This window comes from Chenopodium album, chromosome 26 (genome assembly GCF_948465745.1).
Source record: "Chenopodium album chromosome 26, dcCheAlbu1.1, whole genome shotgun sequence".
Classification (NCBI taxonomy): Eukaryota; Viridiplantae; Streptophyta; class Magnoliopsida; order Caryophyllales; family Amaranthaceae; genus Chenopodium; species Chenopodium album.
This window is the reverse complement of record NC_137859.1, coordinates 8,220,180-8,235,289: the sequence shown is the minus strand read 5'-3', so window position 1 is coordinate 8,235,289 and position 15,110 is coordinate 8,220,180. Positions and strand designations below refer to the sequence as shown.

Genomic DNA, 15,110 nt, shown 5'->3' with positions numbered 1-15,110 from the left:
GATTAGTTAACGTGCCACGTAAGATTATAAACAATAGTTATATCCAATAAATAATTCAAGTGCTACCATAATTGACCAATGAGATTTTAATGGTTACAATAATTAAATACAAAATATTATCTTTTGAGATCGAGAATTTTATCTAATATTTTAAAACAAATACGGAGAAAATGATATATTACGTACAATAATAAAATAACAAATGTAATCACATAAATATGAAAAATATTAAAAAAAAAAAGAAAAAAAATCGACCCGTGCATCGCACGAGTTTCATCTAGTTTTCATTTATATTGAAGTAACTTTTTGTTTTTTTTGTTTTTTTTTTTGACGGGGAAGTAACTTTTATTTATTTTGGATAACTTTTGATCCATTAAGAACTACTTTCAGCGGATGTACATATTTACTGTATACACAAATTTTTTCCATTCAATACCTTTTTTTTAATATAAATTATTTACCTTGTATTTAATTTTTTGTAAAATATTCGGTAATTTTCTTGCATTTTTTTTCCATTTATAAGCATTAATAGAGAGTTGAATATGAATTATTAATTATTATTATTACTCCTATATACTTTATAATAACTTTTTTATAGTAACATCAATCCATTAATAAAAAGATAATTGTAAACATATTCTAAATAGCTCATTTCATTAGTTTAAATGAATAATATAATATCTAATTTTAAGGAATCATATACTAGTAATATACTACCTAGTAGTACTTGTCAAAAAAAAAAAAAACCGTAGTAGTAAGGGGGTGTTTGGTTCAAGCATAATAGGTATAAGGTATGAGTTTAGAATGAGTGAATGACCAAAACCCATACCTTGTGTTTGTTTTTGAAATTTTATTTTTCAAGCTCATATCTCAAATTCCCAAGGTATGAGTTTTTGAAATCCAATGGGGGAGGTGGGTATGGCTCATACCCATACCTTTAAGTTTAAAATTAAAAGAAAAACTATCATTCCTACGTAAACACATGAAATCAAGTATCAAATTCCAACCCCATACCACCCACGTTTCATTCCTCTTTCCAATCCCATACCATTGTTTGAACCAAGCGCCCCCTAAATTATTTTAAAAGTTAGCATGAGCAAGATGAGTATGTTTGCGTGTTTATCATTAACTAATTTACAAATAAATTATTAAAGTAGTCAAAATTCGTTGGCATGGCATGTCATGACATTTGATCACTTATGGACTCCATTTATAAAAAAAAAAAATTAACATACACCCAACAATCCAACATTATACAAATTTTTTTGTGACTTGTTACAAATATGATTCGCTTTGACACAAGACACGTTGACACGGGATGTGGGCTTACACAGCCAGACCCATACCCAATACAGCTTTAGTTCTATAATGCTAAATCCAAGCCCATTATTTGTCTGCCCACCAACCTCCCTATAATACAAACACATGAACCACAAATCTTGCACACAAATGAAACAAGTACAACAAACATTGAAATGCTACTTCGCGAAGGTCTCAAACTTGCGAATTATTTATATTATCCAAGTCATGGACAGCTCAGCATGAAGACTAAACACTATTGTAATAGTTTGGCGTTTAACATTCCACTAAACCTCTCGAACTTTCGATCATTTCGTTCACTTTCATGTCATAGTTTCATTTCCTGCAAAGGTACTCAATCAAACTTTCTTTTTATAGAATTTGATTTTTTAATTTCTGATTGGTTTTGGTTTTATATATTTAAATCATTAAGAAGATTCATATACTCATTACACATTGCAGTTGGAGAGAAAAATTCAAAAAAAATGACGATCACTAGCATTCCCACATCCCCCATAATCCAAGATGGCTGTCTGTTGGTCAACGGTAAAGCTGTTTTCACCCGAGTGCCGGAAAATGTTGTCGTTTCTCCGGCACCGTTTGGGTCCGCTTTCATTGGGGCTACTTCTCCCACGTCTAGTTCCCGTCATGTTTTTTCCCTCGGCGTCCTTGAGTTAGTTCACTTATTTCTTTCCTAATTTGTTCCTTTTATTTTTGTATCCGGAATTAATTGTCACGTTGATATTGTTTTTTTTTTTTTTTCCTTTGGTGTTGGGTTGGGGGGAGGGGCTGATTTTTGATACTCCAAAATTTCTAATTCTTTCAAAATAAGTAAAAAAAAATCCAATCAAATGTATGTTTGTTTAATTTCTGCTGTGATTACCAAGTAATACTTGGACAAGAATAAGTCAATAGCGAGTATTTAATGAATCGAGAGGTTCAGATATATGCAACCTTTCTAGTATCGATCAAAGGAGTAATAAAGTATAGTAATGCAATGAATTTATGAATGGGTGTTGCAGGAAATACACATTTCTATCACTTTTTAGATTTAAGATATGGTGGATGATACCTAGAGTTGGACATTCTGGAAGTGAAGTACCAATTGAAACACAAATGTTGCTGTTGGAAGCTAAAGAAGAATCTGAACTAGTAGATCAGGAAACTGAGAGGAATGCTGACAGTACTTTCTACATTTTGGTATTGCCTGTTTTGGAGGGAGCTTTTCGAGCGAGCTTGCAGGGGACTGCAACAAATGAGCTCGAATTTTGTGTTGAAAGTGGTCAGTTAATGGGTTTAAACTCGTGCAGTGGTTCGAGTTTTGTATGATGGTAGTGTGTTTGTTCTGATTGTTTTTCGTGGTTCTGCATGTTGATGCAGGAGATCCTGATGTTCAGACTACCCATGTGTCAGAATCAGTATTTATAAATTCGGGGGAGAACCCCTATGAACTAATGAGAAATTCGATCAAGTATGTTTGGTTGCAGCACTATACATATCTTAGTATAGAATTAGTTAGGCATTTTTTTCGACTTTTGTGGAGGAGGATATTTAGTGTGTTTACTGTCTCAATGTAGGATACTGGCTGAACATAAAGGGACATTCAGTCACATAAAGAATAAGAAGGTAAAGCAGTAGGTCACCAATTTGTATCATCAGTTCATCAAAAAGGACACACTTTTCTGATTGGTGTTGCGTTTGGTTACTAGCAGATGCCTGCGCATTTAGACTGGTTTGGATGGTGCACCTGGGATGCTTTCTATCAAGACGTCAATCCAGAAGGAATCAGAGCGGGTCTTGAAAGGTATTCAAGTCAAAATTATCTGATGAAGTTTGTTGTTTTGTGTCTGTTACAATAGGCCTTTGCTACTACTTAGAACTATCTACATTAAGGCATATTTTCAGCAGTAATTAACAGGTTGTTGCTCATCCTGCATCAGTCTATTCTCCTTAGTGTCGACTGCTGCATTGTGCATTTTGTCTAACACGACTTGATATTCTTTCTGCAATACAGTTTTTCAGCAGGAGGTTGTGTTCCAAAGTTCTTGATTATTGATGATGGATGGCAGGACACTTATGATGAATTCCGAAAAGAAGGTGAAGAGCCCATTGAAGGGACACAGTAAGTTGTCTTTCTAGTAAAGAGTTTATCTGCAAGACAATTTTGCTTCCTTGAAAAACGCTAACACCTTTCTGTTTTGGTATTTGATAGATTTGCTATACGACTAAGGGACATTAAGGAAAATGAGAAATTCCAAAGGCTTAGTTCAGATGACTACACCACCCTTCCCGAGTTTATCAAATTCATCAAAGAGACATATGGATTGAAGTAAAGCTCTTTGCATGTGTTTTTGTGATTACATTTGTCTTTTAGATTGTGAGATACAACAAGACTAAGGCAGGTGTAATTGGATAATATAGATATGTTTATATGTGGCATGCTCTTGTTGGATACTGGGGAGGGCTCCTGCCATCATCTGAATCACTGAAGAAGTACAATCCTAAGATTGTATATCCTGTTCAATCACCGGGTAATGTAGGAAATCTTCGAGATGTTGCAATGGACAGCATTGAGAAATATGGACTTGGAGTTATTGATCCAGAGAAAATTAGTGACTTCTACAACGATTATCATAGTTATCTTGCCAGCATTGATGTGGATGGTGTCAAAGTGGATATTCAGAATGTAGTTGAAACAGTTGGTTCTGGTTATGGTGGCCGAGTTCATTTTACTGGTCTTCACCAAAAGGCACTCGAAGAATCTGTTGCAAGGAACTTTAAGAACAATAACCTCATTTCTTGCATGAGTCACAATTCAGACTCTATATTCAGGTATGCAGTTTTAGTTTGTAATGAAGAAAGTGTGGGTTTCTTCGATATGTTTGAAGTAACTTCTGATTGAATATCTGCTTGACAGCTCAAAGAAGAGTGCAGTTGCTAGAGCATCAGAGGATTTTATGCCTCGGGAGCCTACACTTCAGACACTTCATATTGCCTCTGTGTCTTTTAACAGTCTCCTTCTAGGAGAAATAGTGGTTCCTGATTGGGACATGTTCCATGTAAGTAATCTTCTAACTTATGCTAATTTTTCTTTCAAGTGGTTATGTACATAATCTGCTCAGCCGAAAAATCTAATCTTTTATTGTTGATGGTGTTAACATTATAGAGCAAACATGACACTGCTGAATTTCATGCTGCCTCCCGAGCAGTGGGTGGCTGTGCAGTATATGTCAGGTTAAACACTAGCAGTTGCTGTCATTTAGTTCAATTGTTGAATTTTCCTTCTTTCATATCAATTTCAATTTCTGAATATTTGTACAATGATATATAGTTGATGAAGTTGTTGCTGAACTGCAGTGATAAGCCTGGAATTCATGATTTCAAAATTCTTAAAAAGCTTGTGTTACCTGATGGTTCAATCCTGAGAGGCAGATATGCTGGTCGGCCTACACGAGACTGCTTATTCAAAGATCCTGTTATGGATGGGAAAAGGTAAAACTTTGTCTCAATAAATTAGTCCAAATTGCATGAATAACTTTAGTTTATTATAATTACTCTGCAATTCTTGCCGCTTGATAGTTTAATGAAGATCTGGAACCTGAACAAGTTATCTGGCATTATCGGAGTGTTTAACTGCCAAGGAGCAGGGAGTTGGCCATTGAAGGATAATACTCTTGATACTCCAATACCAGAAGTTATTTCAGGCCAAATCAGGCCCAATGATGTCGAATTCCTGGGAGAGGTTGCTGGTGATAACTGGCAAGGAGATTGTGCAGTTTATGCTTTCAATTCTGGTAAACTTGTCCTGTAAACTCTTGCTGTCTACGTAGCCTAATAAACCTTCCTGATATGATATGTTTCAGTAGTTGCTCGACTACTAATAATTATTCTTATTAACTGATACATTGCAGGAACCATTACCAAAGTTCCAGCTAATGGAAAAGTGGAAGTGTCATTAGGCGTTCTTACATGTGAATTATATACAATCTGTCCTATCAAGGTTAGTAATCAACATACCAGGTTCTTACGGAACATTTCAGTATCCTTAATATCATTTCTTGTTTCTAAGTGTGGCGAATTTTTACTTTGGTTTGTGTTCAGGTATTTAATGAAACTGTTCATTTTGCTCCTGTCGGATTACTTGACATGTACAACTCTGGTGGAGCTGTGGAAGCTTTGAGTTCAGCTACAGGTCCAGATGGATGCATTGTGAAAATCAAAGTGACGGGTTGTGGCCGCTTTGGAGCTTATTCAAGCACAAAACCACAGCATTGTACCGTTGACACGAAGACAGAAGATTTTACATACAGTCCGGAAGATGGATTACTGACCATGACACTTGAAGGGGGATGCCAACTTAAAGATATCGAGTTTGTGTATTAACATGAGATGTTTTCATCCAGGAACTGATTTGTTCTACGATTCTTTGGTTGATTACTTGATATTCTCTAATCTCTATATTGGTTAAGGGGAAATTATTCCTATGCTGTGGAATTTGTTTGTTTAAATAACATATGATTTAACATTATATGCTGACGATTTATGATAAATAACCGAATGGCTGATTATGATTTCATCAGTCTCAAATATTGCATTTTTGTTACCTACAATAATTGTTCCTTTATTTATGATTAATTTATATGTTAGTTTTGGGGGGATATTGATGTAGTCAAATGTGCTGTGAAAATCCTTCAGAGTTCAGAGTAGTTACTCCTAACATACCTACTCAGAAAATATCCCTATTTTTAAAAGGAGAAATCCAGTAGATATTTAGGAGCATATATAGCTAATGTAGTACTCGTATTTCCTAATATCAAATGGACTGATTTCAAATAATCGTTTTGAAAAGAGCAACTAAATGGTGAAGTGTGACCCGGGTAATCTGTTTGTTACTTAAATTTCCTACTCAATATCTCAATCCATGTGAAGTGGATTATCTCACTTGTTTCCTCACTCTACCTACTAAATTCTTTAACATGGAGTTTAAGCTTAACAAAAAAATTATTAAAGAACTTTTGTTAAAAAAAATTAAATAAAAAGAAAAGAAAAGAAAAGAAATTTAAGGACAAATGGAGTAGAAAAAACTGGAGTTTAAGGCATAGATTAAGACCATTAAGTTGACCACTTGACCTTATATAATTTCACATAGTAAAATAAGGTATAAATTAAGTTGAGCATTTATAAATGTAAATGAAAAGAATAGCATTGTAAGACTTTGTAATTATTTTGGAACCTATTATCTTATATAACTACATAAATTCATAAAATTCATAATTTATTTGAAACATGTACTCCACTTCGAGCTGGTTCGGGTTTCTAGCCAGGTCATTTCATGTTTCTAGTCAAGTTTGGATTGTTGTTGGAGTCCAAAATCGGATCTCAGGTTAAGTAATCGAATACTGATTAGCTTTGTCAGGTCTAACATGACCATAAGTATTACAACTTACTGACAAAGGAAAAAAAAGTTTATGTGTTACAGAATATACGACTAGATGCCCAAAACATGTCAAATTTCACACCGATAATTTGCATATTCCCACTTTTAAGAATTGAATTGTTACCTTACACGGACCAATTTAGAATGCAAGATATCGGTCATACGAGTCAACTTTTGACATACCATACCTTAACTCAATAACAAAAATCTTCTAAAGCTTTGTACAAAAACCAAAGTACATAAACTAGTCATTCAAAATCGTGCTTTGTTTAATCTAATCTAATTTATCTAGTAAAAATGAAATTTGATTCCATATAAATTCATCGCACTATTTACTCAAACAGTAGTTAGAATTTCGTATCAACCTAACAAAAACTTGAATTCTCAAGCTCAAATTTCTTCCAAGCCATCCAAACATCAACAAAAACCCCATATCCATAGAACCAAATTGACAACAACCCTTAGATTTGAAGATATAACACCAAAATTTAAGATTATATTTCTCCCATTGAGTCAAGTGGGGGTGAGTAAGTGTGACTCATTTGTTCTTGGTTGTATCTATGTTTCTACTCCCACAAAAAGCCTCACTCTATCAATCCATCAATCCTCTTATCCTCACTCACCCCTTTTCTCCTTAAACCCTCTCTTCTCTTCCCTTCTTCTTCGCCTCCCAATTCAATCTCTCCTAAAAAAATGGCGACTTCAACAGCAAACCCATTACTCAAAACCCTCTCAATGTCCCCAACTTGCTTCTATACTCCCTCAATTTTCAACCCTAAATCTCTGTATTTCACAACCCCATTAAAACCCACCAAGCTAAGTCTTTCACTCTCTCAAAAACCCCCTGTTGTTGCCTATGTTGCGCAGACCTCTGATTGGGAGCAAGAAGGGTCCACCAATGCTGTTCTTGAAGGAGAAGAAGAGGTTGCGAGTTGGGGTTCTGAACCTCAAGTTTCTGAATTTGCAGGTGAAGATGAAGGTGCTGTTGAAGGTGGTGAAGGGTTCCCTGAACCTCCTGAAGAGGCTAAATTGTTTGTCGGTAATTTGCCTTATGATGTTGATAGTGAGAAATTGGCTCAGCTTTTTGATGGTGCTGGTGTTGTTGAGATTGCTGAGGTAATTTCATTTCTTTTTTGGGTTTTAATTTTGTTAATTTTGATGGGTTTTGTTGATAATTGAGGATTTTGATTAATTGGTTGTGTTTAAAGTTTGTTAATTTTAATGGGTTTTGCTGATACAATTGGGTTTACAGTTTGTAAATTTTGATGGGTTTTGGACTTTTGGTGATAATTTGGTTTATTCTTGGTTGTAATTGTGTTAATTTTGATGGGTTTTTGTTGATAATTTGGTATAATTTCTGGGCTTTTCTTTGATGTTGTATTTTTGTAGGTAATTTACAACAGGGAGACTGATAGGAGTAGAGGGTTTGGATTTGTGACCATGAGTACAGTTGAAGAAGCTGAGAAAGCTGTGGAATTGTTGAATGGATATGTAAGTTTACTTTCTTATTTAGTTTGCTGCTTAATGCTATTGAGTTTGCTTGTTTTGTTTGTTGTGAATTTGGGTTTTGTTGTAGATGATGTATGTATGTACGTATATATGTGCAAAATTTGGTGTCATATATAGTGATAAAAAGTTTTAACATGTTAATTTTGGAAATGGTGTTCCAAGTATTGATGTTATTGCTACAAAGAAGTGATTTTAGTTCATATGGCTGGATTGGATTATATATTCATGACCATTTTTGGCATTGGTGTTCAGTGATGAGTATATGTTATGGCTTATGAGGTGTATCTAGATGATGTTTCTATGTGCAAACTTTGGAGTCATAAACATGACTGTTGAAAAGTTTCTGCTAATTATGCATTTTATGGTCAATTTAGTGCTATGATTTTGCAATTTATCAATGTATAATTGTATATGACAGTTTCGAGATGGAGGAGAGAAACTCTAGATAATTGTGGTTTGCAAATGCTAGTAACCTTCCATGGGATCTTCCTGTTCATGTAAATGATGCTACAATATTTTAAAATGAGGAAGCAATTCTAGCTTATGAATGGGAAGAGTTTAGTGACTTTAGACTTTATGATGAGAAAGGAAAAGATGTTCTTAGCATATTTTTTATTTAGGGGTATTTTTTTTGTTCTTTTGGTGGGTGTGAGCAGAGGGAGGTCAACTGACATGCAAGAAGTACTGTTGTGAGTTCAAATATGGAAAAGAGTGAATCTGTTTATGATGTCTGATAACTTATAGATGAACAAGTTTCTCCTAGATTAATGACCTACAGTTGCACTGTTAGACATCTTTGATGCGATTAAGTTGCTAGACTTGTGTAAGTTCTAATTTAGCATCACTTTTTAAGCTTGCCCAATATTTAGGAAGCAATAAAGACTTGACCTGGTATCTTGGGGTAGACTTCAGACTTGGGGGCTGTTTGTTTTTGTTTATGTGCATATGAGGCTATTGAAATGAATTCATAAGTTGTGTTGCATCTCTTGTATTTGGAACAGGATGTGAATGGAAGGCTATTAACAGTAAACAAGGCTGCCCCAAGAGGATCACGCCCTGAAAGGCCTCCCAGAGAGTTTGAACCTTCTTGCAGAATTTATGTTGGTAACCTTCCATGGGATGTAGACAGTTCACGCCTTGAGCAACTTTTTAGTGAACATGGAAAAGTTCTTAGTGCCAGAGTAGTTTCTGACAGGGAGACTGGCCGTTCACGTGGATTTGGCTTTGTCACAATGGCCTCTGAATCAGAGGTGAATGACGCCATTACTGCTCTTGATGGACAGGTAACTCTAATATGCCATTCTGAGGAGGTTCAGTATATGTTGTTTGTAAACTTTGTATGCTTTTTTCTATGGTGTGTTACTGATCTCTGAATGCTCTTTATTGTCACAGAGCTTGGATGGAAGGGCAATCAGGGTAAATGTTGCTGAAGAAAGACCAAGGCGTAGTTTTTGATCTGCTCCACAAGTACAACTCAGCTGGTTGATAGTATTAGTTCTTTGTCTTTTTATTTTTTGCCCCCAACCTTTTGATTGAGACTATTTATAGCTCATATATTTTGACAGCGGCGGTTCCAAAGAATGTTGTGATTTTAGTTAGTTTATGCAATGGCTGCAATTATGGCGATACAAACCCATTTCATATTTTAATATACGTAAAGTTTGTTAAAATTCATTCTTCAAGGTTTCGTAACTGCTGTTTATATTTTGTACTGTATATGGAGCAGCAATTGATTTTTATGCAATATCTATTGTTCAAAAGACTTCAAGTCATTCCAACTTCCAACACCCTTAGGATCAATAAGTTGCCCATTGCACCCTTTGCTTCCCTCGGTCCTGTCATCTTGATTTCTGTTTCTTTATGTACTCAGATGCGTTTTTTGAAAAATATTTTAGGGTGTTGAATTATTACTTTAGAATTTACGTAACTTCCTTCAAGCAGCATAGTGGTTTTCAACTGTCTCCAAGTTTTAAGACAATGAAGCCTTCATCATGTCAAGTCTTTGTATACCGCATATATTTTTGTGTTTCGAGTAAAACCAATGAAACAAATTGTAATGAAGAACCCCTTCTTTTCCATTGATGAACTCTGGGCATGCTCACTTACATGCCGAGATAATCAATGGTAGAATTACCATAGCTTTGGCCTGTATGGGAGCATAGTCATCACATTGCCAATCATCAAAAATTCACTCCAAATATTTCCCTTCCTATAACTGAACAAATTTAACTTTTCCCCTAATGCAACTAAACAGAGCAAATCTTTACACATGAAAATTCGTGCTCGTACAATGTATGCAAAATACAGTTAGCAAAATAACCTGTATCACACACAAATCTTTAGTGATGCTCAAGCACAACATGGTGTTGTCATGACTTGCAAGTAGATGAGCTCCATTACTCCAGACAACGACCCACCTGTACCTTCATCTCCTGTTCCTGATACATTCTATTGTGCACGACTAGTTCGTCTTTCAAATTATATGAATATATGCACCTAATCTGTAATTAGATGGAGGAGGGAGTCATTCTGAGGTAAATCAAGTGATGATACACTTGCCCCAACCATTCTGTCAATATTTACAAAAACAGGGGGAACTCCATACTAACATAACTCATAACATAACGTCTTGGCAGATGAAAAGTAAAAAAAAAAAAAGATGATCAATATAGAGCATGATAAGCTGAAGGGAGTTCAATTAACCCCGCAGCTGCTCCTCTCGACTGGTCAGTGGAACATATCTCACGGAAGTTTCAGTTTTGACACTGAGAGAGCCATCCTCCTTTTTGTCAATCACCTTCAAATCCTGGAAGTACGTTCCCACAGGAATCACCAATCTGCCACCAGGCTTCAGCTGCTCAACCAAAGCCTTCGGAATTTCTGGTGCTGCAGCACCAACATGGATCGCATCATAAGGCGCAGCCTCAGGATATCCTAGCCTTCCATCTATCACCACATTGCCATACGATCATTGCGTTAGAAGAAATGAATTACATCATCATAAACAACATATAGTAACCTATTGGTAACACCATAATGTTGCAATTAAAAAGCCAAGATGTATCAATATATTCAGAAAATATTACACATGCTAATATATTATAGGACAAAAAGAAAAGAAATCATAGAGTAAAGTGAAACTGCTTTGTGATCTTACCACCAACATGAACAGACAAGGATCCTCCTTCCAGCAAAGGAGCAGCTTTACTTTTCTTGATATTTTCAATAGACCAATTGACCAGTTCAGGTATGTGCTCAATGCCAACCGCACGACCTTCTGATCCAACTATCATTGCAAAACATGCAGTCAAGTATCCTGTGCCTGCAAGCAAAAAGCAGTAATATATTAGCAACATCACTCACTTGCAGAGTATAAAACAGGGCTAAACTAATAGCAGCCAATTTAAAGGGTGTTCAACTGATGACGAAGCATTGAAACTATTGAATGATTGAATCAATTCCATTTATTTATTTATTTTTCTCAAACTCAACCCTCAATCCCTCATCCTCAACAATTCAATTCAATTAGAGTTTAAAGTACACCAGGCTTGATCATGCTTGTTTGTTATCAGCACATCATCGCCTAGTCTTCCTCATTCAGCTTTAATTGCTTTCATCAGCAAAACATATCTAAGGTAACCACCTTGTCAAGGAAATCAAGTATACGCACAATCGAAACTTTGTTCTCTTCCCTTACAGAGATGCTTAGGGTGATTAGAATGAAATGCCAACTGTACTTCATGTTCATGAAAAAAGAGGAAGAGGAAATCGGAAATCGGAAATTTCAACCAGATAGTTCAGTGGCAGAAAAAAAATCCTATTTGCTTCTGTATAGTATGTTCTCAGCCTAACCAAAACTAGTCACACGATAAAAGTACAGAAGCAACCTTCAAGGCTTTAGAAAATTAGAAGTTCTAACACATTTGATGTCACAACAGAACTCCACCTCTGAGGAACAGGAACATTGGAGACGGTATTAAAAGCATAGATACGTTAACAAGATCCTTTAAGCAGTAGATAGTCTATAATATCGCATTAAAAAAAAAAAAAGAAAAGATAGTCTATAATATCTGGTGATAAGTCTAAGAACCATAATGACGAGGGTTCAATAGCTAGTAATTGTTGTTCATCATTATCATTATGAATCATACCCACATGAAAGGTAGTACTAGTAAGTGGTATGAAAATGAATGAAGAAATACATTACATTGATGAAGATGCATCAACTGACCAACAGGAACTGTATTAGAGACATTGCATGTAATAATACACATACTGTATACATTTCATTTTATTATCGATATAGTTTATGAACTTGAAATAAACATGTCTATACAGAAAGAGCAAAATGAGACTGCATAGGCAAGCATATGAAGCAGAAAATCACCTGAACCAACATCTAAAGCATGCATCCCAGGCTGCAGGTTTTCCTGTAACAGTTCAAGGCACATTGCATGCATATGAGGAGCAGATATTGTTGCATTATGGCCTATCGGCATGGGGCTATCCGCATAAGCTGGAGTTCCATCAGGAACAAACAAACCTCTATCAATAGTTTCCATAACTTCAGCTACCTTCTCAGATCTAAAAACTCCACAGCGCCGTAACTGATCCACCATACCTTTGTTTCGATTCATGTCGCCGCCAGACCCAGAAAAGTATTTCTGCAGATAGAAAAAACACGAAATTAAATAAACAAACACTTTACTCAAGTGAAACACACACATGATATCAGTCAGAGTGCAAGCAATAAACGAGTACAACAAAACCTTCCAAGCCATCAGGCCAAAAATCTTTGCAGGCTGTTCAAGTGTTCGTTTACGAAATTCAACACAGTATATTCAATTCAGCCACAAATTCATCTGATTTATGCTGATAGTGAGAACTCATACCCCCAAACAAAGGATTCCAAAACAACAATGACAGCACTTTAAAACTAACAGGTCACTGTATAATGAACATTTCACTATACCAGCCACCAATTTTTGATTACTGAATTCTGATTAGTATCAAATTAAATTACCTACACCATCCTAATTCATTTCAAAGATTTAATACAGCATCATAAGCCAAATATGACTTACAACAAAAAGCTAAATCTTTTTTTCCTAATTAAGACTATAATTATAAGCAACAAAAATCAGTAGAAGACCTTAAAGAGTGCTTAAGACCACCATCTTCTACAATATTCATGTAAGTACTAGTATTAATAAAATCTCTTCAACTTATTCAAGCCTTTCTGTACAGCCATTGATTTTTACATATACAACACCAAATTACAAAGTCCAAGTACTTATTTTTTTGGCATAGGGAGTCGCAAAGGATAGTGATGTAGACGAAACTCAATCAAACAAAGCAATGCCAACTATTTTACTGACTAAAACACTTTATTTCAGCTCAAGTACCCATGTCAGACCCTCGACACTCCAATAACATAAGAAGCAACATTTGGGCACTTCATTTGGAGTCAGAAGCATGGGAATTTTCACAAATTAGCCAAATTACAACACTTAATCACATATATCAATAATCAAGAGTCAAAGATAATCATCTCCATGATAATGATACAAATTCAACACCTTATTAGTAAAATCAACCTAAACCCATTCATCTTATTAGCAAAACATTCATGGTATTACATAATTTGACACATTCATCATCAAATAAAAATCATAAGAAACCCCATAATTTTGTGGGGTTTTGACTAAAAATACAAAAAACCCAAATTACCATTAAGACGCAGGAAATCAAAACAAGTAGGACCAAACCAAACACCTTTCTCTGTCACAAATTACGCCAAAAATAAAAATAATTTTCTAAATTTTTTAAAAAAAAAAAAAAAAAAAAAAAAACCCAATAAAATAATGAAATTAAAAATTGAAAGAAATAGATAGAGAGAAAGAGAACCTCCATGCGAGAGAGAAGAGAGTTGCCCGTTGTGGGAAGAGGAGAGCAAGAATTGAAGAGAGAAGAGGTGACACGTGGCAGAAGGAGACGAGAGTGGAGTTGAAACGTGGGAGAAGAAACGGGAAGAAATTGCTTGTAATATGGCGCACGATAGCGGTAACCATACGCCAACATAGGAGATGAGAGTAATTGCATCTCTTTTCTTTTCTCAACTCTTCTTATTTTCTTTTTTTATTATCTAAAAAAAAAAAAAGAATTTTCTGGGAGTTTCGTTTTATTTTTTTATTTATTTTTTAGAATTTTGGATTATCCATTTGCAAAAATTTGTATTGTTTTGGGTTGGGTAAAGATAATTGATTGAATATATAGCCCAATTCAATTTATTTGCAACCCAAATATATAATAGGGTTAAATGATGTTTGTTAAACAGGTGAAGCAATCTCATACTTGTGGGCTAGAGTGGCTAGAACATAAGCAATATGTGGTGTACTGGTGTAGGGTTGGCAATACATAATCCGACCCAATCTGGAGTTATCAAGAAGTTTAAACTCAACTTGAACCTAACCTAATAACTCAAAAAGTCAACATAATTTAGTCCATATTATTTTTTGTAATAATCATTATATTATGTTATAGTACAACCCAAAAGTGACCTAAATGTGATCTAAATCTGTGAATGGTCATCCCTAGGATGGAAGAGGGGGACATTTGGGATCACTGAGAAATTTGCAAAGTGAGTGGATGCACAAATTTTCAAAGGAAATTTGTTAGAAAATACTTATAAAGGACCAAATTTGGAAATAATTAATTATTTTTCTTTAATAATGAATTACCCATCTACGGCCCCACTTTTTAGATATTGGGAGATCAAAAGACTTCTTCGCTAAGTTTTCAAATGTTCACTGAATTTCTAAGTGTCATTGATGTGCAACTTCAAGAGCTTAATAACAATTACGAC

General features: G+C 35.1%; 3 protein-coding genes across 3 annotated transcripts; 2 read left to right on the top strand and 1 right to left on the bottom strand.

Moving 5' to 3' along the window:
• Positions 1–1,459: 1,459 nt before the first annotated feature.
• LOC145617666 (putative galactinol--sucrose galactosyltransferase 2) lies at positions 1,460–5,864 on the top strand. The gene is made up of 15 exons (XM_081672393.1): positions 1,460–1,650; positions 1,762–1,972; positions 2,322–2,581; positions 2,680–2,770; positions 2,877–2,925; positions 3,012–3,103; positions 3,314–3,421; positions 3,512–3,628; positions 3,721–4,131; positions 4,217–4,358; positions 4,466–4,533; positions 4,657–4,791; positions 4,879–5,093; positions 5,211–5,299; positions 5,401–5,864. Exons 1-15 carry the CDS (start codon positions 1,476–1,478, stop codon positions 5,680–5,682), a joined length of 2,445 nt encoding a protein of 814 aa, XP_081528519.1. The 5' UTR covers positions 1,460–1,475; the 3' UTR covers positions 5,683–5,864.
• A 1,424-nt stretch (positions 5,865–7,288) lies between these two features.
• On the top strand, positions 7,289–9,919 carry LOC145616333 (28 kDa ribonucleoprotein, chloroplastic-like). Its single transcript, XM_081671036.1, has 4 exons — positions 7,289–7,852; positions 8,126–8,227; positions 9,247–9,528; positions 9,638–9,919. The coding sequence occupies exons 1-4, from the start codon at positions 7,430–7,432 to the stop codon at positions 9,698–9,700; spliced, it is 870 nt and encodes a 289-aa protein (XP_081527162.1). The 5' UTR covers positions 7,289–7,429; the 3' UTR covers positions 9,701–9,919.
• A 538-nt stretch (positions 9,920–10,457) lies between these two features.
• On the bottom strand, positions 10,458–14,378 carry LOC145617508 (protein-L-isoaspartate O-methyltransferase-like). The gene is made up of 4 exons (XM_081672217.1): positions 14,153–14,378; positions 12,633–12,909; positions 11,403–11,567; positions 10,458–11,191 (listed from the first exon to the last, which is right to left on the bottom strand). The coding sequence occupies exons 1-4, from the start codon at positions 14,345–14,347 to the stop codon at positions 10,944–10,946; spliced, it is 885 nt and encodes a 294-aa protein (XP_081528343.1). The 5' UTR covers positions 14,348–14,378; the 3' UTR covers positions 10,458–10,943.
• Positions 14,379–15,110: the final 732 nt, after the last annotated feature.

What these genes read in the sequence shown, in the direction of transcription:
- LOC145617666 (XM_081672393.1), top strand. Translation starts at nt 1,476, where the DNA reads ATGCTACTTCGCGAAGGTCTCAAACTTGCGAATTATTTATATTATCCA. An exon ending in TAGTTTCATTTCCTGCAAAG is followed by an intron (nt 1,651 to 1,761) that starts GTACTCAATCAA and finishes TACACATTGCAG; the next exon opens with TTGGAGAGAAAAATTCAAAA. An exon ending in GGCTGTGCAGTATATGTCAG is followed by an intron (nt 4,534 to 4,656) that starts GTTAAACACTAG and finishes GCTGAACTGCAG; the next exon opens with TGATAAGCCTGGAATTCATG.
- LOC145616333 (XM_081671036.1), top strand. Translation starts at nt 7,430, where the DNA reads ATGGCGACTTCAACAGCAAACCCATTACTCAAAACCCTCTCAATGTCC. An exon ending in TGGAATTGTTGAATGGATAT is followed by an intron (nt 8,228 to 9,246) that starts GTAAGTTTACTT and finishes TATTTGGAACAG; the next exon opens with GATGTGAATGGAAGGCTATT. An exon ending in TTACTGCTCTTGATGGACAG is followed by an intron (nt 9,529 to 9,637) that starts GTAACTCTAATA and finishes TTATTGTCACAG; the next exon opens with AGCTTGGATGGAAGGGCAAT.
- LOC145617508 (XM_081672217.1), bottom strand. Translation starts at nt 14,347, where the DNA reads ATGCAATTACTCTCATCTCCTATGTTGGCGTATGGTTACCGCTATCGT. An exon ending in CTCTTCTCTCTCGCATGGAG is followed by an intron (nt 12,910 to 14,152) that starts GTTCTCTTTCTC and finishes TTCTATCTGCAG; the next exon opens with AAATACTTTTCTGGGTCTGG. An exon ending in CTTGTCTGTTCATGTTGGTG is followed by an intron (nt 11,192 to 11,402) that starts GTAAGATCACAA and finishes ATGTGGTGATAG; the next exon opens with ATGGAAGGCTAGGATATCCT.